The following is a 25049-nucleotide window of genomic DNA, read 5'->3' as shown; positions in this document are numbered from 1 at the left end:
AGAGAAGTTGTTACTGAGGAACCTTTAGTTTCACTAGTTCCCCAAGAAAGACCAGCTGCAGTGTCCACAACTGTTCTTAATCCACAAATTGCAGCTCAAATAGACATGTTACACCAAGAACCGGATATTCCTACTCATGTCATAGTCACCAAGACAGTTATGGTTAAATCACCAATACCAGGAGTGAGTCAGCAAATTCCTCCTCAACCGCAACTTACATTAGTTGAAGCAGTGACTCACTCTACAGAGCAAGAATTGCCCAGAGTTTTCACCAAGACTCCGACCATTGCTGAACTCCCATCAGTACCACAAACTGTTCGGCCTTTAGACGTCTTGCCTTTAGTGTCAGGGCAGCTATCCTCACAGCACCCACTTCTTGTTGCTGAAGTGTTGCCCCTCCCTAAAAGTGAATTACCTAAAGAGATTCATACAACCGAGACTTTGGTTAGAATACCAGGATTAGCAACAGTATCTCCAGTTCCTAACTCTCTATCTGTGGTTGTTGAAATTACCCCAACACCAGAAGTTGGACAGTTAATGTCACGAACGACAGTTGCTAAAATGATAACTCCTACAATTGGAAATGTAACGCCCTCACCTCTTGTGATGCAAGTCCAACCAATGGCAGTACAGCCAGAAGTACCTATTCCACAGGTCTATGGAGCAATTACATCCTCAGTCATGTCATCTTCAATGCCACCACTGGAGGTCACAGTATTGGAGCCTGAACGTGAGACAACCACAGGGATTATACCAAAGGATGTTGATGTAAGAGCTTCCATACCAACATTAGTGTTGCATCCCCAGGCAGCTGCTGGTATGCCAGTTGGAGCTATTTCTACTGGGGAAACTACCAGTAGGAGGAGGTCATCTATATCGTCCATAGTGCAGCCAACATACACCATGAGTGAAATGTTTCCCTATCCTGCAAAGTATGAAATACCAACCCAGGTGGTTACAACTGAGGCCTTTGCTGCCACTAGGAGAGAATCCATAACCATGCAACAATCATTATCATTGGCACATGTAATAAACATGCCAGCTGATAAAGACATTCCTATTGATGCTTATGCTGTTCAGATCCCCTACAGGAGTGGAGCCATTCATTCAACAGAAGAAATACCACAGGTATCAACTTATTCATCGGAATATGATCATCCTCTGGAGATAATAACAACTGAGGCATATTCCAGGAGAACCTCAATGCCCACTGCACAGGCCATTCCACAGGGAGTATCTGTGGCTCCAGTCACTATCACTCAAATTCAGCAGGAGTCTATTGAGAGCCAGGAGATTCGAGGACCAGAAAATGTGGTCTCCAGTATGAGTCACATGTATTCTTCTTCAATTTCCACCTCAGGCCAGCCTCCTGAAAGCCTCCCAAGCCTTGTCACTCAGGTGGTCACCACTGAGGTCCAGAAGACCATTGTATCTGTTGTTCATGAAAGACTTCCACAAGTCCCTCAACACAGTATAGCAATCACCATACAACCAGACATAGCTAAAGTCCAACCTCTGCCAAAACAGAATGGAAAGATAATCTACCCTGGTGATGTCATCGATTTGCGGACCATGAAGGTTGACATAAAGATGACTGAGCAAGGCATGGACCTAACACCACCGGAGTCATGTCGACAGTCTTTTTCAAGTGACTCTATTGGGCGCCAAATCACAGCAGTGCAGCCTGAGATAGTAAATCTTAGTGCAGAGATCACCCCTGCAACCACGCTGTCTGTGGTCACAGACACCATCACAATAGTCACATGCACAGCCACCATTGCCTCATATAACACTACTCCAGCTGAGAAACCCCTTGATTTGCAAGGCCCTGTTACGTCAATGCCGCTGCCTCTCACCACATACAAATCATTCGAACCGCTCGCTCAGATTGTATACAGACCTGTGAATTCCCAGCCTGTAGTCAGTGTGGTAGCATCCACAGCTCAAGACATACCCATTAATCTTTCCTTTGGAGCTCTGGTCTCCTCAGTTGGCAAACCGTCAATGATTTCCCCAGTAGCTATCAGCAATGGAGGTGCTGTCATTTCTCTAGAGGCCACAGGGGCTATGGATCTGTCAAACTACAGGCCAGTGAGAGCTATGGTAGCTTTGTCTGACAAAAGCCCAGGAGTGGTGACCACTGTTGTAGAAGATGATGGGACTCCAGTCGACCTTACAGCTGGTAGGAGGATTGTATGCTGTGATATCATTTACAAGCTACCATTTGCAGGAAGCTGCAGAACACTGCCCCCTGTTATAACCCAACCTGACAACCGTTTTGGCTATAGAGATGACCACTACCAATATGATAATGCTGGACTGTATGGTATCAAAGGCATGAATGGTATGAAAGCCTCAATGTCTGAGACCAACCTGACAGAGGCAGGACTGTTTTCCTATGATCCCAAGAATGATTATGACTATCTAAGTGGATCTTCAGATGGCGCTATAGACCTCACTGCTGCCAAATTTTCTTCTGGTGAGTATGGGGCTATTTCTGTTTATTTGCAGTATTTTCATTACCATGCTCTGTGCTTGCTTCATGGGCTTGCATTTAATTATTTTAATAGACTTGAAACTATATTAATGAATTTAGTTTAATGTACCAAGTGTTTTATTATTTAACTTATATATAATTACAGTTCAATTATTTGTTACATAAGGCATATGTGGTTTTGTTCCCTTTAAGTTCATTAAGTCATGCTTTCCATTGTTGTTTAATTTGCTTTTTGGTCTACGCATGTTTTAAATAAATATTAAAACCTGCTTTTTTTCTTTTGTCTTCATACAGATGCATGTGTGTGCCTCCGTGTGCTCCCTCAATATTTTGGTTTTGCGTCTTGCTAGCCAAAATAAGTACAGATATGCATGTGAAATGAGAGTATTTTTAAATCCAAATTGCATGACCTTCAACTCATACAGCACAGTATGTTTGTTCATGAAATAATAATGTATTTGATGAAGTAAACTATATATCTTTGGACTTATTATGGCAGGTAAAGCTCTCGACTACACTAGCAAAGCTACTGGAATTCACCCTGGGATGATTGCTGCTCCATACTCCCAGGTCCCTGCCGCTGGATTTGGTGTGACTGGTGTTCTAAGAACCTCAGATGGAATAGTGTACTCCTCTGTTGCTGCCCCAGTTCCATCCACGTATGCAATTACAACTCAACCGGGCTCCGTCTTTAGTACTACCTTAACACCTACATCAACAGTCCAGAACCAGTCATTGCCTCATCCGTATGGCTTCATTCCCAGTACAGACCCTGGACAGATACTTACTTTTGACACAGGGCTACCTAAGGAGCTTCTACCCACAGCTTTGGCTGACATCATTACAGGCTACCCAGACATGTACTCAGACACCACCCTGGAAGCAATTGCTGCCTCTCTGGATGCCTTAGCCTCTTCCCCAATATTCCCTGGCTTAGACAACACCAAGATGGCCCAGTATCAGATGGAGAGGGAGTTTCTAGAGCTAGAGAAGCTGAAGCAGCTTTGTCTTGCTGAGGAGATTGAGTGGGAGAGGCAAGAGATCCAGCGTTACCGTGAACAGGAGCAGCTTATGGTCCAACGGGAACTGGAGGAGCTTCAGGCTCTGAAACAGCAGCTTCTCATGCAGCAGGAAGAAGAGCACCATGCCCACATGGTGGCCCAGCAGGAGACCTATACCCAGCAGAAAGAGCAGTTGCTACAAATCCAACAACTTCAACTCCAACTCCAACGCCAGCTTGATGAGCATTATGGTAGCACTGGGAACACAGGAAACCTCCTAGATGCTAAATATGTAGGGGTAGGGGACAGTGGCCAGTACTGGCCTGTCAAAGATGAGTCTACAAGTCCATCTATTGGGACACAGTTCGTGGAAAGTCAGGACCAGCTTACTCTTGTAAAGAGCCTTCAAGCTGATCAGGACACAGGGAAAAAAATAATTGATAGTGGAGTGCAGACAGATGATGAAGACTCAGCAGAGAAGCAATATGTAGGAAGGAGAAAGAAGAATAAGAGAAATGTTGATAGCTCAGCTCAGACTGATGATGAGGACCAAGATGAATGGGATGCTCCCACAAAAGCTCGACGACGCTCTCGAAAACACAGCAGCGATGGGAAACATGGCTCCAGGGTCTCGAGCATTGCTATCCAAACAGTGGCAGAAATATCTGTCCAGACTGACCACTCTGGAACTATCAAACGACCCAGTGTCAAGATGGACACGAAGGTGGAAATCATCAAGCATATTTCAGCTCCAGAGAACTCTCAGAGAGGTGGCAGTTTGAGCTGTCAGACAGACTCAGATAGAAGGCTCACACCTATTGAGGTGGGGTACAACACACACATAACAGCAGATGTCCCATTCAAGTCCAAAGTCTTCTACACCTCAGTCTCCCCGATGTCCCCTGAAAAGTCCATTGGAGGGCAGAGAATGTTAACTGCTGACTCAACCAGATTCTCCTCTGGCCCTCGTATATTAAAGGCTGGTCAAAAGTCTCTGTCTGATCCTAAATCCCTAAGTCCCACCACAGATGACAGGATGGGTGGATACTACGCAGACAGCTATTCTGTAAGTCATAGCAGAATATAAATGGAAAAAATAACTGTCTCATTATTATTGACAATAATAATAATTACTCTGTTTATGATTACTTCAGAATGATACAAATGCTTTGAATACAACAATTATAGATACTTATACAGTGAATTGTAATTTGATTGTCTTTTTAATCATTATTCAATGATTGACAGATTTATAATTTGTTTTATGTTCTAGAGCCGAGGCTCTCCATCTGATACAGGTAAGAAGGTAAAACGGACACTACCAGATCCCCCTCCTGAGGATGACTCATTGACAGGACGTTCAGGCTACAGCAGCAACTCTGCACGTCGCCGTCTTGCCCGCAGTACAACAATGGCCCGGGCAAAGATCCTGCAGGACATTGACAAGGAGCTTGATCTGGTGGAAAGAGAATCTTCTAAACTTCGCAAGAAACAAGCTGAGCTAGATGAAGAAGAGAAGGAAATTGACGCCAAGCTACGGTAAAATGCTGCAGATTTGACATCAACACAATTGAGGATTTAGGCTTGCACTTTGTTTCAGACCGTGTGACATTACTTCATTAACAAATAATGTTAGTGACAATTAGATAAGGCATGCATTAATTACAACTAATATAATTTCTCCCTCTCATGCAATCATTATTCCTAATTAATCTACATGATTCCCCTCTTACCTTGATAGCTTATGGGCTAAAAGGCTGCCTTGACATCACACAGTGAGACCTCTCATCACTCACACATGTCACACTCATACAAAAGGTACTATTGTGTGAGAACCCGGAATTGTGTTGCCTCTTTGGTTGTAATGTTGATAGAGTTGTTAGAGGTGAAATCGTAAAACAATATGTGTCCTTTTTTGTTATTACTGTAGGTACCTTGAGATGGGTATCAACCGGCGTAAGGACGCGTTGCTGAAGGAGAGAGAGAAGAGAGAGAGGGCCTATCTCCAGGGGGTGGCAGAGGAAAGAGACTACATGTCAGACAGTGAGGTTAGCAACATCAGGGAGGCCAGGGGTGATGGCTTGGAGAGACCACGGACAGCTCCCCAGTCGGAGTTTGACCAATTCATCCCCCCCCAGACAGAAGCTGATTCCCAGTACAACACACTAACTAGTCCCTACTCGCACTATGCCCAATATGTTCCCCAAACCCAAACCACCAGCCACTACACCCAACAGAACCTATATCAGCAGCAGTCCCTTTACCATCAACAGGTGTCTCCTTACTCAACCCTATCCCTCCCACATACCCAGGGTCAGTCTAGCAGCTACCAACATGCTCTGCTCTTGCAGCAGGAAAAGCAGCGACAAACTACTTTAGAGCCTAAGATCACCACCAACTATGAAGTGATACACAACCAGCCTCTGCTCATTGTGCCAACCTCCACAGAAAGTGGTTATGGAGTTTCTCACCTGGGGGCCAAGTATGGCAGCTTGGACTTGAGGATGGGGCTAGGGGAGAGGAGCATGGCCTCTAGTCCCATGTCTAGCATTTCTGCTGATTCCTTCTATGCTGATATTGACCACCACGGTTCCAGGAACTACGTGCTGATAGAGGACATAGGGGAGCTCACCAAGGCCTCAGCAGGGCTGAGCAACACTGGCTTGGGATCTGGATTCAACATTCCTGATAAGGAGTTGTCCAAGGCCGACAGACTACTCAGGGCAGCAGAAGTCAGGAGCACAGCAGAGGTAAATACTGTAATGTTACATCATCCGCATTTCTAACTCCTCATGCTATATTTCTATTTTGCTTTTAAGGGTACAGTTACTGAAAAAAATGTCTTGCTATACTGCTTTTGTATTCCTATAATGCAATGTTATAGACTGCTCAAAATGCAGCAAAACGGATGGCAGCAAAACATAGCTTTATCACTGATACTACAGTGTTTTGGCAAAACAGATCGGGGTCTATGGAAAGACATATGGTTCAGTCTGTCCACGTCTGTATGTATGTCAATGATCACACATTCTTGAGGTATATGTAACAGATATAAAATGCATTAGTTAATGTGTGAGTTTGAGCAAACACTCAATGGATGTCATATTATCTTTCCCTTTTAGGTGGCAGAATTTTTAGGCTCATCTCGGCTTCAGGGTTATGGCAAAGGAGAAGATGAGACAATGGAGGAGCCTTATGAGCTGAAGCTACTGAAGCAGCAGATCAAGCAAGAGTTCAGACGAGGAACTGAGGGACTAGAACACTTAACAGGGCTAGGCCTACCCCATTATCTCCCCAGTGATGGCAGTTTTCGTCACTTCCCTAAAGGAGAGAAATATAGCATTGGCAGGCTCACCCTTGAAAAACAGGCTGCAAAGCAACTCCCAACAGCTGTGCTTTACCAGAAACAGATGAAAAACAAAAAGGCTGTAATAGATCCGAAGGCCATCACAAAGTGTTCCCCAATTCAAGAGAGTAGGGGCTTGGAGCCTGACTTTGGCAGCTACATGGGATCTGGGGCCTCTTCTGTGACCAATCTGGCTGCTACAGCTAGGTTGCTTCAGGATGAGATTACATTTGGGCTAAGAAAAAACTTGTCTGAGCAGCAAAAATATTTGGGCTCTTCCCTAGGCGCCAACTTAGCTGGTTCTCTAAATTTTGGGCAGTCCTTTGGACTTGGATCCACTATCAGGGCCACAGCCCAGGATGATGGCACCTACCCAAGTGGCACCCGTTCCCGACCCTCATCACGCCCTTCCTCCCGCCCCTCTTCTGTCTATGGATTGGATCTATCTATCAAACGAGACCTGTCCAGCTCCTCACTTAGACTTAAAACAGAAGGAGAGGTCCTAGATGCAGCATTTGCTCCTGGGGTGGCGAGAGCAAAGCCCACCAGTCTCCCTATCAGCCAAAGTAGGGGACGTATCCCTATTGTGGCTCAGAACTCTGAGGAGGAGAGCCCTCTGAGCCCAGTGGGGAAGCCTATGGGTATGGCTAGAGCCTCAGCTGGACCTCTCCCACCCATCTCTGCTGATTCCAGGGACCAATTTGGGTCTAGCCATTCCCTGCCAGAGGTACAACAACATATGAGGGAGGAATCTCGGACACGAGGCTATGATCGAGACATCGCATTCATCATGGATGACTTACAAGGTGCCATGTCTGACAGCGAAGGTAAATGGAGCCTCAGACTGTTGCAGCAACACAACTGTGTGGACCTGCTTGTCATGCATGCAAATACTGAGTGGTTTTACTGAGTTTGTGCATTAACTGGTTCTTTCTCAATCATCAGTACTCCAGATAGTTGTTGTTGTTGGTTGTTCATTACTATAATTCCCTCACTCATGGTAAATGTCCCATTATATGTTTGCCTGCTCTTTCCTTTCTTTGTAATATCTTACTCACCGATACATAATACTCTTGGTCTGAGTTTATGTATGTCACTAATCAGTTCTATCCGTGTTTGTCATGTGATTTCTTTTGCATGATTTCTTTTTTTTTTTACAATGGCTTTACCTCTGTGTAGTTAAATCATTATCTTTGCTCCTAAAACTGGTATGCACATAATCTATGGGCTTGAAGTTATTCATACACATTATCCTCATTACAGCTGCCTTATTTTTTCATCTTTATGCCGTGTTCACACCGGACAAATTTGCGGCGCGACCAGTTTACATGTTAAGTCAATCCACAGATGCGCTGCGGCGCGAATTTGCGGCGAGATAGACGCGTTGAAGGCGGCGCGAACAGAACGTTTGACCTAGGGCGAATAAAGTGAAGGACGCGGCGCGAATTCGCGTGAGTTGAATTATCCCAACTCTGGCGGAGAAATCGCGTGACGCAAAGTTGCGGCAGCCAATCAGCGTTGAGAATCAGCGTTGAGAATCAGCGTTGAGAATCAGCGTTGAGAAGCTCCGCCCGTCACCACCGCCATCTCCCCGTTTCTGAATGAAACTGCTGCTGCTCCGCCTGAACCAGCGCTGACAGCGGCTTCATTGAGACGCTGTTGTGGGACTACGGATAATATTATGAACCCAGACACCATGGAGTTTGATGTTCCGACATATGTGGAGTTTACACAAAAAGTATAAAGCAGAACTAGTGCTTATTTCCATGCTGGATGGCATAATCAGTATCGTTTTACGGAGATATGCGAGACGCAGTTCCTGGAGGAGTCGGTGAAATTCACCGAGCTGTGTGCGGCTACGGATGATGTTATGAACCCAAATACGAGGGCGTTTCATGTTCCGACATGTTTGGGACTTCCACAACAAGTATAAAGCAGAACTAGTGGTTATTTATTCCATGGTCGATAGCGGAAATGAAAGCTTCGTCGCTTGTCTCTCACAGAGGCAAGTAACAGAGCTAAGCCACGCCCCTTTGGTCGCGCCGCGAATTCGCGTTTGGTGTGAACACCCTCTTTCTACTTGCGCGAGTAAACTTCCGCGGTGGACGCGGCGCCGCAAATTCGCGTCGCGTCCGTTGTGAACACGGCATTAAAAGTTAGATACTACAATGATCTTTTAATTGTAAGAAGTTATATAAAAGATTTAGAAAAAAAACCTAAAATGTGTGAATTGTAAGTATTTCTTAAAAAATGAATAGTATGTTAAAATAGTTTAATCAGTTTATCATATATGCCTCTTAAATATACAGTAAATTGCAGTAACTTACACATTATACATTGTATTATGATATGTTTACATAATATACACATGTTTAATGATCATGGTAATAATAATGATAATAAAATACATGTTTCAGAATGTTTGGTTGATGACATCTAGAGGGTTTGAGACGCTGTAAAGGACTTTTACATAAAGGTATGACAAGGAGTGTCTAGGGATCCTCTGTCTTTTTTTCAAACCCTCTCCCACCAACCTGCAGAGCAAATAATGTAGATCCTCGCTTCAGAAATAAAGTACACTACCGTTCAAAAGTTTGGGGTCACTTAGAAATGTCCTTATTTTTCAAAGAAAAGCACTGTTTTTTTCAATGAAGATAACATTAAATTAATCAGAAATACAATATACATGTTTATGTGGTAAATGACTATTCTAGGCAGAAACGTCTGGTTTTTGATGAAATATCTACATAGGTGTATAGAGGCCCATTTCCAGCAACTATCACTCCAGTGTTCTAATGGTACATTGTGTTTGCTCATCGCATAGAAGACTAATGGATGATTAGAAAACCCTTGAAAACCCTTGTGCAATTATGTTAGCACAGCTTAAAACAGTTATGCTGGCCTTCCTTTGAGCTAGTTGAGTATCTGGAACATAACATTTGTGGGTTCGATTATACTCTCAAAATGGCCAGAAAAAGATAACTTTCATGTGAAACTCGCCAGTCTATTCTTGTTCTTAGAAATGAAGGCTATTCCATGCGAGAAATTGCGAAGAAACTGAAAATTTGTCTGGGTGACCCCAAACTTTTGAACAGTAGTGTATATTTTCTTGTCTGTTAGTTATTTTGGAAAACAAATAGCAGCAGTACGTTTAAAGGAATGCTGCTGAATCATTGTGTTGAGATGTACTCAGGGTGCAGTTATTACAGCATTCACTTTATGTAGTTACTTTTTTCTAACTCCTAGCAAGTCAGTGACACGAACCTATTAATTACAGAATAATCTAGTTTCCAGGAGTACATTTCAACCCATACCGCAATGCAATGGCTTTTTCTCAAGGACTACCGTGCAGTTAATGTGTACTGTTACAAATAATATTAAGCACCATATTATTGTGTCTTATTTGTCTTCTATGTAACTGTATGTCTTTCTTTCTATATGTCTTTAATTTTCTATCTGTATCTGATTTTGCATCCTTGCATGTTGTGCAATATATACGTTTTCCATTTCCATTTCAATAAAGTGAAGGTTTTCTGCTTGTTGGTTGTTGCTGTGGATGTCTCATTGCAATGTGAGATGTCTATGTCCCCTAGTGATTGACAGCAAATATTGACACGTACTATCTCCATCTTTTTAAGTGTGGGATTGGTAGTGTTCCATTAGGTTAGACCAATTAATTTCAGTCGATGTCAATAGACCATTTTTAAGATTGAATTGGATACCGTATGTTGTACATTTAGTAGAAAGAGTTATACTCAGACATTTTGGAAAAAAGTACAATATGAAAGGCCAATGTCTTTTGCAAAGCAATTGCCTGATTAGGACTAAGTTTAGGGGATCACTATGGTTCAATTTTGATAAGAAGGTGATATTTGTCCTGACCCCAGGTAAAAGTGTCCATCTGCCTTGATTACAGCACTAAGTGAATCCATGCTGGCTTTGAACAGAGATGATGCCAGAATCGTTCATGAAAGTATCAGACACGGTAGAGTATTTTACAGTACTAGTTAAAAAACATTACTGGCTATTATTGGCTCAATCATACATTAATTGATAGGTTGACTTTTTTATTTCTAACGCTACTGCTTAAATTAAATTTTAATTAAACAGTCTGACAGGCTAATAATATCATACTTGCAGTAATGTCAAGCATGCATCTACCATTGACTACTTATTTCAGTGCATGTGCTGAAGTATACTCACAATACAAATATAGTGTTAGTGCAGTTCCTTAGTTTGTTAGATTACTGAACATGTGTTGAACGCATTTCTGAAAAAAACATATAACTTTGTACCCCAGCTGGAGGCCCAAACTGGAATATAGAAGGTGAGACAGCATCACAATTCCATGTAGTGACATAGACTGTATGCCTCCATGCCGCATATCATCGTTCTGACTGGTTCACTTCTCTGGTTGATTTTGTAAACAAATTCACACTCATTCTGGAATTACCCACATCTCAATAGTATACAATACATGTCATTCAGCAGATCTCTAGTAGTTGACATGTCAGATCCATTCTGGAATGAATCCCATCTTAATGGCACTAGAATTTTTTTTACAAGTCATATACTAAAGTGACTTCAGTTATAAATCATTTTGGAATGACGACACATTACAGTGCTTCTATAAGCATATCAGACCCATTTCCAGTATTCATGTGCATGCCCTTTTGCAACAAAAATCACATGTGTATTGTGTGATCATGCATAAGTGTTACCACAAAAATATGTTTCAATTGTTATTGCAGCACATTTATGTTAAGGCATTTTATCCAATTTGTTAATAGAATTCTGAAAGTTTATTTTGCCAAAGAAAACTCTAATACTAATAAGAACTGATGCTTTCTTCTCTAATCAAAGACATTTAGCTAACAGGCAACATTTGCTTTCAGCATATAAAGTCATCAGCCCATTTCTTCTCATCATTATTGCAGCATCTCCTTGGTGGAATTAGATCACTGATAATACAAAGAGACATTTGGCGGACCTAAGCACATTCAATCCTTAGTGACAATCTATTGCATTGAACAGCAGAGTGATGACTTCACATTCTCCACCAACCTGCCTTGTTACCATGGCTTTAAATGTTGTTTGAGTCTTGACATAATGATGCCAAATGTAACATTGATTGTTTTCTGGTATTACATATCATGCTTTAAGGTGTTAGATGTGTGTATGATGAGCTTTTCACAGCACACATAACTTAGTACATCATAAATACATGAACATAGTACAGTATTGGTTTACAGTTATATGGTTTATTGATCCTGTACTATAGACTATAGGAAGGTATAAGATACTGTGGAGATATTTCTCCACCTTCACTCTCAAAATTATTTTATTAAGAAACAAAGTATTGAATATTTACTATCACTATTTTTCATTCTTCTTATTCTTATATTATTGGAATAAAACACACAATAGGACAATTCCAACCCACAGTGTTTTGTCTGAAATTATTATGAAGTAATAGTACATTGTTTTCAACGGCTTCTTTCAACAACAATGTTTCATATACAGCAGTTATGACAATGTGGACAAAGAAGAGCCCCTCACACTGAGACGGGGAGCACTGCATAGTATCAAAAGCATGCAAAACTTAAAATACTCTTGAAATGTATTCATCCTTCATTCAGTGCTTGCAGTGACCATTTGATCTCACAGTCGGCATGGATAGGGTGGACCAAATCTTATACTTATTTGCTTTCACCTATCCATTCAAGAAAGATCGTTCTGCATTTGTACAAACATGGAGGGATGTGTGTTAAACTTTAGGATGCATACTAGCTGTTTCCAAAGCTTGATTGCAAGATAGATCTCTGTCCAAGTAGTCATTAGCATGTTGATATCAGTTATTTATCAAGCTATCGGGGATAAAGTATATGTGTTTTTCTGTGAACATTGCTGTTAACCACTATATCTCCCTGTCTAGCCTACCACCTGAGAAGAGAGGACACAGATTGGTTTGATAAGCCAAGTGAAGGGCATCCGCAGAGCGGAAACATGTCAGACAGGAGACAGGTGAGATCCAAGTTAACAACATTCAACTTCACACAATGCACACTTCACACTTCACACTGTCTTTATTCTGTAAATTCTTTAAAATTTCAGATGAAACTGGTGCCTTATGTCTTCCCTCACACTTACATCAAGCTGAAGAGAGACCACAAAGACACCAGTGTGTCAGGTAGAACACATAGACATTTCATGTAATGATGCCACACAATCATGTTCTATCATCTTTTAGTTAATTATGATTTGCATGTTTATTTTTCCCTCAGGGAACGGCCTTGGAATCCGTGTGGTAGGTGGGAAGGAGGTTCCGGGTAGCCGAGGAGAGATTGGCGCCTACATTGCCAAGGTTATCCCTGGTGGTGTGGCCGAACAAACAGGACAAGTTGCAGAGGGTAAGAGGAACATGAGAAAAGGAGGTAGTATACAATAGTGTGAATCTTCCCCAACTGGCTTGTTTGGCAAATTTATTCCATTATTACTATTTTCTAATCTGGAAATACAACATTCACATTAAGAATGGAAAAAAACAACTTCTTATTGACTTCATTTAACAAGAGAACTCGCTGGGTATAGAAGCTGCGTTCATTTGACTTTGATACACATGGTAAGAAATACAATTACTGAAGCCGGAGAGATTAATGGTGTAAATGCAAATCTTTAAACTGTTATTATTTTTAGGTCAGTGCTTAAGCCTTCAGTTAAATCCCTGCCTGAATCACTGCATTCCAGATGGAGATGTGCGAGGCTGCAGTAGCCTTCTGTGTTGTGGTCTGTCATATCTCATTCACCCAATACAACACATCCAAACACAAAAAAAGCCTGTCAACCCACCCTCGACAGCACTGGGCTGTGTTAGTCATCAAACTATATTAAGCATCATTCTAGACTCACAAATACATGGAGGCAAGCATGGACAAACACACATGCACAATATTTAGCTTCATGAATATTAAGAAATCCGTGATCATTAATTTGTACATTAAGTTGTTAGAATTTTCGAATGATTTTTGTCCAAACATGTTCATTGTTTGGACAGAGATGAGCCTGAATATTAATCGTAATTCCCACAGTTTGAAAATATTTTGAGGACAAAATTGGCTTATGTTTCTCCCTTTAAAGGGAACTACACCACAGGGAATTGCCATTGCACAAGGGAGGGTGGTGAAGAACAGATCAGCTAATGTATTTGTTCTCGGTCTGATGCATTTTATTATTTTTTTGGGTTTGGAAATAATAAGATAGAAATGGTTTGACCGGGTTCCCTTTTTATGGCATTATTATTTGTTATAAAGAAATAAGAATCATGGTCATGCTGGCAGTGTTCAAGCGTATACTGAATTGAAAGATGTATATGTTTCAGCGGAACATGCCTTCAGGTGCAAAATGAAAAAAGTGGGGGAGGATACGGAAAATGATGTAGAGAGAGAAGAGGGAATACTCTAAATGAGCACAGGCTCATGCAGAAGGATATAGAGATAATACATCAAGCCTTTATTGTCACAGCAGCTGGTGAGTTGCTTTGAAAGCAGAAGTCTAATATGAAGACCAGATTTCATTTTTGTAAGTGAGGCTTCTTAAAGCGCTAGCCTTGAGTTGGAATTTTGAGTTTGCTGAGCACAAATGTGTGTATGAATTTAAATATAACTTTGAGATGCATTGTTTTGTCTCATTTCTTTTATGTCCAATATGCCAATCTTTGAGTTAAAACAAATCTGATTGTTTGTTAAACTCTGTGTGTACATCTCTGTAATTATTCAATATTAAAGTCAACACCACAGCCAAATGAAAAATGTTTAGTTTCCCACTGGGTATACTTCAAATTAAAGCATTTATTCTGCTGTGTGAGTATGTAGGCTGCATTATCGAGACTGAATCATGTTTCATATACAAAGAGGGCGTGACAGGAATTTGCTGAAAAGCTATAACAGATTGTGTGGGAATTGTCTCAGAATCTGCCTGCCTGCCTTTATCACACCACAGGAATGCAGGTGTTGGAGTGGAACGGAATCTCTCTGACCGGAAAGACTTATGAAGAAGTGCAGTGCATCATGGGCCAGCCATGTGCAGAGGCGGAGCTCTGTGTGAGACTGTGAGTTACATCTGTCATCATTTACCCCTCGATCCCACTGAAACTCCAACATGTTTAGTTGCAATATGGTAACTCTGCACCCCTGTACACCTTCTCTCCTCCCTCCTTTCCCTTCTCTTCATTCCACACCCCTTCATCTGACAAATATCACTCTATGACCAATTACTGCTAAAATACACTGGTTGATATTCCATTATACATTTCCTGTATGGATCCAAACAGCGACCTTAATATGCTGTCAGACCCTGAGCACCCACAAGCCCTGGAGCACCATGTCCAGCTTAAGGCTGGTATGTACAAGGCTTTGTTGATATGTCTGCATGCATGCATGTATCTGTGTACCTAGTTCACATAAATACAAGGTGAATTACTATACGCATTTGTCTCAGTAGGTGGGCAGCGTTCCCCTGGTGTGGATCCTAAGCAGTTGGCAGCAGAACTGCAGAAGGTGTCCCAGCAGCTGGCTCCTAGTATGTCTGGGGCAGGGCTTGGGCCTGGGGGTTTGGGTGTCCTCTCTGCACTGGAGCGGTCCGCCCTCATCCACTCGGGCACTGGATCGGCTGCCTCCAGTGGTGTGCCAAGCCCCGGCCAGCCCGCATCCCCTGCCATAAACAAGAAACAACGACACAAGGTTGTGGATTTGATCTAGTAGCACACTTTCTGCTGCCTCATCTTCAGTTGTGAAGAGTTCAGGTTACAATGTGATGACAAGAAGGAATATAGAAAAGGAAGAACTGGTTTATATGTCAAAGGTTGATACATTGTGTAAAATGTAAATCTATTTTGAACTAATAATAATATTAGTCTGTTTTGAGCCACAGTTTGTGGAACCCTGTGTGCACCTCCATTAGTATTACATCATGTATGACACTACAAAGGGGAGGTTGCATGTGAAGGTCAAATGGTGTGGCTGTGTTCATCAAACAGTGGCAGGCAAATTACAGAAAGAGAACAAGTGGTGCAGTGCATGACCCTGGGTATGGGTGTTCTTTACACATGCAATGGGAAACATATACATCATTTAAATAAACTCTTCATTATAAGCAAATGTTTAAATGCTTGATTTTTGAAAAGCATTTACACTGATAGAAAAAAAGAGGATGCATTATGTAATGAGAAATGGTGATGTCTGCCGTGTACAGAATATATTGTATTTGTACTTTGTAAATCATCTAAACTGAAATGTACATGTTTCATTAATGTCTAAGTACTTACAATAATTGATTAACCTTCTCAAACTTCACTGAAGGACTTTCCAGTCAATTACACAGTTCCTATAGTCAAACCTCTCCTGAGCGAGATATAGATCCAGTGAGAAATCTTTACTCGGCATCTTTTCTGCAAGGACAACCTATTCATCTGTAAGCTGACAAAAAATATTTCAAGAGTGAAGTCAAAGCACCATTTACTGCATCTAATCCCAGGCAAGTCTGGTACGAGCTTTTCTTTGTGGGTCAGATCATGAAACAATCTTTTTACAATCATTGTATGCTCTTCCTTATTTTCTTGTAGCCAATAGAAGTAATATGGACACCTCATCCCATCACTGGAGAAATTCAGGTATTAAAACACTTTCATAAAATACTAGAGAAATATGTTCAGCTGTAGTTTGGTCTTTCTCACCCATCCCCCACTCCACTCGTTTTCCCTCAGCTCCAGATCAACTACGACAGAAACCTAGGAAACCTGATCGTCCACGTCCTGCAGGCTAGAAACCTGGCCCCGAGGGACAACGACGGCTACTCTGACCCTTTTGTCAAGGTCTACCTCTTACCGGGAAGAGGGTGAGCTCTGAGTGTGTTTGAGTGTTCACAAATGTCTGGTCTCTGTCTGCCTTTCTGCATCTGTGTCTGTCCTGTTTCCTCTCCCCCTATTTCTTTCTGACTTTATATTTACTGTCCTGTACTGAACTGACTAACTACCTGAGTTTGTATGAGAGAATGAGACTGGACATGATGACATGAGGCAGTCATTTGTAGGTTAATTGATCATTTAATATTATTTAATCTCTTTGAATCAATAGATGGGTGTTTTAGATTGTATGCAAAGCTGCGAGGGGAGCCATACTGCAATATTATAATATGTTGAATTACATGGTCATAGACAGCATACATGTGTGCAAACATACTATATGCTAAATTCACACGCTATCTCTTACTCTGCCTAGTTTTGACTGAATTGAGACTTGTAGTATTATCCCTGGGTATCTTGCCAAATCCACCATCCTCCCAAGAGTCTGTGATCTGTAATCAATAAAGCCGTTGTCTGCTCTATAACAGTATCTGCTCTTAGATAATGACCCAATTGGACATGTTTATGATAGTATAAGCCCTCTCTGTTGCACCCTGTGTAGGTTAGAAATAAAAGCTCTGTAGGAGAGCACTTTCCCACCCCTGCTGTTTCATTTGAAGAGTATTTTGAAATGCATTTGTCAGACATTAATATTAGAGTGCACAGCCATGCTATAACAACAACAGAATAGTTAATTAGTCATTCACCCATGAACCAGATGTAATCATTGTGAGGCTTTTGCAGTCTTGCGTCACATACATTGCTTGGGCACAAAAACAGTGATACACCCTGCACCCAGAATGTTGATTGCCTCAGCTCTCTATCCTTTACTGCCTTTTTTTTGAGCTCTCTGAGCTTCTCTGACTGTTTTTTGTGTTTTTGCTTTTCTTGTTTGTGATATCTGCCCTCCTCCTCCTCTTCTGGACTCCCTCAGCCAAGTCATGGTTGTCCAGAATGCAAGGTAGTGTGGTGCTGATCTTTGCTTTTCGTTGGTGTTATGTTTTTCTTTCCGTAAATTATGTCTCCAACGTGTTTTTCCATCCTTTTGTTGTGGCCTTTGTTGTTCGTCCAATTATCGGCTCTATTTCATGGTGTTTAAGAACACTCCTGTCATTGCTTTTTCTCTCCATGCCTCTCACTTTTAGCTCTCCACAGCCTCTATCTCTGAAGTACTTTGTCATTTTGTGAAAGCATCTTCGACAATTTAAATTACATTTAAATGTGTTTCTGTTGTCTCCACATCAGGAGATTGACTATTGTACATGCATCTCTTCTGTCCACATGTATTGAGTACATCACAGTGTGGTGAATGTTTGCCATGGGGTCAGGCAGGGAAGAGAAATTTTGATGTATTACTGATCACCCATCATTCTGAATATCATGACTTATCAGTGCTGATAACAAAAGAAGGACCAAGTATGCCCAGAAGACCATGAACCCAGAATGGAACCAGACCGTCATCTACAAGAACATTCATTTGGAGCAGGTACAGTTCAGAATTACATTAACACACACGCACACGCACACATACACACACACACACACACACACACACACACACACACACACACACACACACACACTTTTACTTCCTTTCCATTACTCGCCATTTTAGGTGATGTGGAACACTCCTATTAGGATTCTGTCATCATGCCTTGTCCCTAGGGCTGTTCTCTGAATCCCTTTGCAACCTCTTATCAGAACTCCCAAGACTCAAGTTAACAACCATCATTTTTGCTCTAAAGCAGTCTCATCACGGACAGCCTAATTGCATGTCATTTTAACAAAAAGAGTGATATCAACTTGGTAATCATGTGCCTGTGTGCTTGTCTGTGACTTTGTAAATGTCACTGTGTACATGGGTGTGTGCTTTTCTTGGGTGTCTGTGTTTTCTGGGAGCATATGTTGATGGTGACAGAGACACCACCCAAACTGTAATTACCACAGATGGGATGAGTGCAGATGCACTAGCTTTAGTGGTCAGAGATTAGATTGGCTCCTCCAGGGCTGCCTTCTGTTAATCACGTCTCATTGCTGGCCGAAGACTGCTGGCCCTAAAAGTGTTGCTGCATCGTTCGTTTGCCCACTCACATGCACGCAAACACAGACCACAATCACACATGCACATTTCTCTCCCTCACACTTGCATACATGCACAGATGATCCCACGTCATAATCTGTGCTACTCTCTCCTCTTCTTCACTCTTTCTATCCAGTTAAAGAAAAAGACGCTGGAGGTGACAGTTTGGGACTATGACAGATCCTCCTCCAATGACTTCCTTGGAGAAGTGAGTGCTTTTGAAATCTAATTGTGTGTGAAAATGTCGAAAGCATTTAGTGTTTACCTCACACAAGAGTTTCTGCTGCTTTTTCTCCCCTGATGGACCAGCTTTTCCTAAAACTACCTAATGCTATTAGCATCATCTCCCTCCTCTCACAAAGTCAAAGTCAAGCTTTGTTTCATGCCTGTACATCTCTTTCGTGAGCAGGACTATTCTTTGATATGCTAATTGAATTAGCCAATGCATTACAATTATTTAGCAAATAGACTGTTTGCAGAAACTGTATTGTTATTTACCTTCATACTAATTCCTCTCTGTGTTCACTTGTATCATTGAGTCTTTTCCTAACTATTTATTTTCTTTCTCTCGATGTGATGTGTGTGTTTGTATGTTAATTGTGTCTCAGGTGTTGATTGACTTGTCGAAAACTGCTCAGCTAGACAACACTCCTCGCTGGCTGCCTTTGAATGAGCAGAGCGAGAGCATTGAGCATAGCAAAGCCCACCATGCTTGTCAAGGCCCACCCGGGTCCGGGTCAGGTCCGGGTTATGGTCAGGGACACAGCCTGGGCCATATGTCAGGCCCTGGGCTGGGGCCTGGGCATGCTGGGGGACAAGGACAAGACGGGAGTTATGATTCACCTAAGAGCTCTGTGATCAAGAGCAGAAGCCATGGAATCTTCCCTGATCCATCCAAAGGTAAAGTAATCCTCGAAAGTACTTGTTTACATCTAGAAACATGCACATCCTCAATTTCCATAATTTAAATTAGTCATTGTATTATATATGACACATCATGACACAGATTATCCTTAACAGGTGTGGGTAATCTGGTATGCGACATTACCATGTGTATTGTGTATTAATAATGCACAATACCATGTGTATTGCGTATTGATGTGGGTAATCTTTTTTTTTTATAAATGTACCTCTCAGTTGTCATTTCTCAACTGTCAACTGCTACATGGAGCAGTGGAGCAGGAAACATATATACTGTTCATATAGTGGATTCATCTACACCTCTTTCCTCTCGTCCCGTTAGCAGTTATAAACATCAATTTCTTCTTCCTCCAGACATGCAGATGTTGCCTTTGGAAAAGTCACACAGCAGCCCCAGCAGCTCTAAATCGTCCTCTGATGGTCAACTGCGCTCCCATGGCCCCTCCCGAAGCCAAAGCAAGAGCAGCGTCACTCAGGCCCACCTTGAGGATGCTGGGATAGCCATTGCTGCCGCCGAGGCTGCAGTGCAACAGTCCCGCCTGCAACCAAGTAAATCCCAACCCTATCCATGATACATTTCCTGTGACATGCTTCCTTTTTCCTGCGCATGCACGCTTTGTTGAGATTGTTTGATGAAAACCTGAACCTCTGAGCGTTCACCTCCTTAACATTTTAACTTTGCCTTCTGCTCTCCTCATCTTATAATCTTAGTTTAATTTCTCCTCAAAGTTAGATCAATCTTACTAATATAATCACAAAACAAAGTCCGAGACTAAAAAAAAAAATAATAGAAAAAAACAATTAACTGAGATATATCAAAACTGTTAAATTGTATTCAATCTTCTATCGTATTTGACATTTCCCAATTTAAAAAACAAAACAAATTCCTGCCTATTTTTTTAATCATATGTCGGAAATAAAGGTGCTTTATTCCTGAGGTATTTACACAGCAGAAGAGAACAAAAACAAAACTAAAGATCATTTAATTAGCTCCAAAATAAGAGCTGCCCCTCTGTGTCTACATCTGTGCATGTGCCAATCCCAAGTATATGGTTTCTATAGAACCCTAGTGTAGAGATCTCCAACCCCAGTATAGAAACCAAACTGGGATGGCAATCCCTCACGTCTTGCACTATATTAACACAATTTAAACAATATCCATTGTTGTGTTTATGCGTAATCTTCAGTGTGACGTCCTGATAATGAAGGACTATGTTGTCTTCCCTTTCTGAGATAAGTTAGCCCAGTGTTAGAAATATTTAAGCATGCAGTTGCAGCTTCCCTGGCCTCTGTTTCCTGGCCACTGAGGACTTTGTGATGCTGCAGTCTCTCTGTGTGTGCATGCGTGTGCCATATGAATGAACCGTTAGATACGTGGCAAAACCCACACACAGACACACAGGCTCCCCTCCCTACCCAATCCTCTCCAAAACCTGCCGCCTTAAACAAAGGGGACACAAATCTGAGACTGAAGCAGTCAAACCAGGAAACACAGGCACACCAAGAAGTTCAAAAGGCAACAGGAGCCTCACTCACCGGCCAATGAGAGTAAAGCGATCAGCTAACCATGAGAGGAACAGAAGTGTCGAGGGAAGGTGAGGCAACATAGGACAAATGTACTGCTAAATATTATTAATCCTAACTCATTAACCATAATGCAATATTACTAAAATGCAATGGATAAGAAACTAAATTAACTTCACCATATAACCAAATGTTTAAATAATTATCATTTAATTATTTTGATGTGTGTAAATCTGTGAATGTCTGACAGAGTGCATGTGCGTGTATTGTTTTGTTTATTCTGTTTTTGTTATTGCCTAGCAGTTAGATTATGTTTCAAACATAAGAACTGCTAGTCATTGTTTTGAAGCAAATGTAGACAGTGGACACTGAGATCATGAAGGCAAAGAATGTGTCCACCCTCAGTCTAGACAGAAATACTTCACATATTCCCTGAACTAATCACACTTCTCCATACTGTAAGAGCATAACTCAACAGCAGCCAGGAGCCAAGATTAAATAATGAAATCTACGAAAGAACATCCATATTTTCATTTTAATTTGTGAATTAAACTCAGTGACCTTCATCTATGTCCAGTGAAGGGAATTGCTGTGATCTTTATGAGTTAATCAAGGTCATTTACACTACACTGCTAAATGCAAGGACGAGCTGTCATCTACGCTGATGTGTCCCTCCCCTGCTATGCTGTTATGTGATGCTCAGTCCCGTTATGTGTGACAGACAGCGTCACTGTCAGTGAGTGATAGCAGGGGGTGTGAAGTGTTTCTGTCATGTATGCACGTGTGATAGATAGATAGATAGATAGATAGATAGATAGGTCGATCATTTCTTCACCTTCACGCTCCCTCTTGCACCCACAGGACCAGGACACCGACTGGGTGATGTCTCAGGTTCCGTGGTGCTGTCTGCTCCGAATCTTCTGGGAGAATCCTATGGAGGTCTGGACGGGGAAGAGGGGGCGGGCATTGGAGTGGACAGTGCCATTTTCCAAGTGCCACGCATGTGAGACCATTTATAGCTCCATTTATAGCTCCTTCTTAGTAAGGCTGACAGTAAAGACTGACATTAAATTGTTATGCAATAGGTCTGACGATGCTCATATGTTTTTCCCCACAGTGGTAAAACTATTCCAAATGGCACTGACAAAAACCAACTAGGGACCCCAGAAAATGAAGGCAAGTTCCAGAAATGTGCTCCGTTTACAGTTGTTACTTGGTTGTATGTCTCCACCTGCTGGGTAATTTGTATAACAACACTATTTCATTCTTTATTTATTTACCCAGCCACTCTTTTAACCTCCTCCACTGTGTTTTCATAATGACTACATTTAATTATGGTGTCAAATGCTCAGTTAATCAGAATCAATATTTACCCATCCTAATGACTTAATGCAAGGCTTGTGATCATGGAAGAGAAGTGGATGTCACACTATCCCACCCACTGTCATAACCATGTCTACATTTCATGTAGCTCAGGTGTCATGATGCCGCCCATCCATCTCTAGTTACAATTTGTAACAAAGAGCCCAAGGTTATCTTAGGCTGTAGCCTGGCAGCTGTTACACAGATGAGGGTCAGGAGGTCATTTCCATGATGCCTGGCAACTCATTTAACACATTTAACCCAGCCTGACTTAGTTACAACTCTCATACTTAAATATCAATGGAGACACATGGCAGTCAATAAGACCCATGTGAAACTGTGTAGATGTTCCCTGACTTTCATTCTGCTGTGAATCCAGGTTTAGTGATGCATACTTGTTAAATTATTTAAATAATACTTTTCTGTTGGAGTTTGCCTTCAAGTACTTACAAGTAGAGTTCAATCATCTGATTCTAAAAACTGATCACCAACATATCTTTTTCATGCTTATTTTTAGGTGGTAAAACACAAATAATGGGGGAGATCAAGGTGGCTCTCAAGAAGGAAGTAAAGACAGAAGGGGACCAACTGGTCTTGGAGGTCCTTCAATGCAGAAACATCACTTACAAGTTTAAAAGTCCCGACCACCTACCAGGTCTGCAAGTAGTGTGTAGCTTACGTGAGCACATGCATGAGTGCAAGTATATTGGTGTGTTTTTCCAGAAAATAAATAAATAGTCTGCAGTTTCACTAATCCATATTTATGATTGATCTAATATGTCTTCAGATCTGTATGTGAAGTTGTATGTGGTCAATGTAGCCACTCAGAAGAGGATCATTAAGAAGAAGACCAGAGTTTGTCGACACGACCGAGAGCCCTCTTTTAATGAGACCTTCAGATTCCCCCTCAATTCAACTGGACACTCCATACAGGTACAACAGGCCACTATTGAGACAGCTGCAGACTAACAGACAAGGAGTTGGCTCTGTCCATCTGTCCAACATGATGTGGCACACAATATTACTCCAACTGTATCACGTTTACATTTTTTTCTGTATATCTGGTCAGCCTGTTCATCAGAGAGAATTGATTTCATGCATAGATTTGCAGTAATTTGTGGTGTATTGCTCCAGCTATTCCAGATCAGTTAATATCCAGCATCTTAAAAATGGTTAATTGGAGCAAATTAAAACTGGAGGCTTGTAACGTCAGCCAAGTTTTTTTATAAACCGCTCTGCATGCTCATGTAGTAGCTGGGAGATTGAACCTCGTCTTGGAGGGCTGCAAGATAAATGTAGTAGCTGGTCAATTATATAAAAGGTAAAGTCAACAGACTGTTCAGTTACTAGCAAATCATATCTCATGCTCTCCAACTCTTTTTTAGACAATGCTGAAGGAAAATGAAGTGTGATGTGCTAGAAATATAAATACATGCATTTGTAGACTTGTTTGTAATTAATAATAATAATTATAATACTTATATTGCATTCTAATTGAAAGGTTTGTAACCACTTCACCCAATGTTGCTTGCATTATTCATGCTGACTAATATGCTTTTACCAGTGCACTCTTCAACATGGAATGAGTGTGTGAGCTGACAAAGCACAAACACCAACAATCAGATAACAACATAGTAAGCCATGAAACATCTCTTTCCCTCTCCAATGTATCTCCAGCTTTTCTTGGTGTCAAATGGAGGCAAGTTCATGAAGAAGACCCTGATTGGGGAAGCCTACATCTGGCTGGACAAGGTGGACATGAGGAAGAGAGTGGTCAGCTGGCACAAGTTGTTCGTCAGCTCCACTCAGACCATCCCATGAGCGCCACACCAAAAGGATGGATATAAGACAGATTGACAAAAGGTGAAGCCAGAATGTCGTAGTTTAGAGATCTGATTTGACAAAAGATGAAGAAGAGAAGAAAAAAAATGTCATGAAGACGAAATAAAAAGATCCATTTAATGAATTTCCTCTGTTGATAAGTTATAAGAAGGAGGGAACGATGTGCTAATACCATAATAACTTTATCAGTCCAACACTGCCAGCACACATGTCCACCTCTTCCCAAATCTAGTCTGTGCTGGCTGTGGACTTTGCTTGTAGGATGCAAACATGCAAAAACTACAGCAGGCACTGGGACACACTCAGCAGCAATATGGCTTTGAGAGCAGCGATGTCTTTCTTACCATAGTTCCACATGCGACTTTGTTGTTTTGGTGCTGTGCAACTGAGCTAACATATCTAACAGAGGGAGGGATGTTTTTTGTTTTTTACCTTGATCATCAACTGAAATGTGTTTTCTTCATATGAGAGTCATTATTGTAATTCCCAAATGATGTTTGTGATTTGTGTGGACATCAGTGCTCTTGACGTGTTTAATGATGAAGGAATGCATAATGTTTTTGTATTATAGTCTTTCA

General features: G+C 41.5%; 1 protein-coding gene across 1 annotated transcript in view; it reads left to right on the top strand.

Moving 5' to 3' along the window:
* The window catches only part of pclob (piccolo presynaptic cytomatrix protein b), a gene marked incomplete at both ends in the record, with an annotated part of 54943 nt that extends 30493 nt beyond the window's left edge, over window positions 1-24450 (top strand). The window contains 25 exons of the mRNA XM_079223311.1: window positions 808-2479; window positions 2997-4564; window positions 4772-5037; window positions 5429-6248; window positions 6621-7671; window positions 10761-10829; window positions 11145-11171; window positions 12780-12868; window positions 12959-13034; window positions 13129-13254; window positions 14843-14951; window positions 15174-15241; window positions 15341-15585; window positions 16464-16511; window positions 16605-16735; window positions 17677-17703; window positions 18135-18228; window positions 18959-19030; window positions 19431-19722; window positions 20098-20292; window positions 22129-22270; window positions 22385-22443; window positions 23147-23284; window positions 23417-23562; window positions 24307-24450. Coding sequence (XP_079079437.1) covers window positions 808-2479; window positions 2997-4564; window positions 4772-5037; window positions 5429-6248; window positions 6621-7671; window positions 10761-10829; window positions 11145-11171; window positions 12780-12868; window positions 12959-13034; window positions 13129-13254; window positions 14843-14951; window positions 15174-15241; window positions 15341-15585; window positions 16464-16511; window positions 16605-16735; window positions 17677-17703; window positions 18135-18228; window positions 18959-19030; window positions 19431-19722; window positions 20098-20292; window positions 22129-22270; window positions 22385-22443; window positions 23147-23284; window positions 23417-23562; window positions 24307-24450 — 7674 coding nt within the window. The remainder of the gene's footprint in view (window positions 1-807; window positions 2480-2996; window positions 4565-4771; window positions 5038-5428; window positions 6249-6620; window positions 7672-10760; window positions 10830-11144; window positions 11172-12779; window positions 12869-12958; window positions 13035-13128; window positions 13255-14842; window positions 14952-15173; window positions 15242-15340; window positions 15586-16463; window positions 16512-16604; window positions 16736-17676; window positions 17704-18134; window positions 18229-18958; window positions 19031-19430; window positions 19723-20097; window positions 20293-22128; window positions 22271-22384; window positions 22444-23146; window positions 23285-23416; window positions 23563-24306) is intronic.
* Window positions 24451-25049: the final 599 nt, after the last annotated feature.

Source organism: Taurulus bubalis, assembly GCF_910589615.1.
Source record: "Taurulus bubalis genome assembly, chromosome: 9".
NCBI classification, from domain to species: Eukaryota; Metazoa; Chordata; class Actinopteri; order Perciformes; family Cottidae; genus Taurulus; species Taurulus bubalis.
This window is presented reverse-complemented; position numbering and strand designations above follow the sequence as displayed.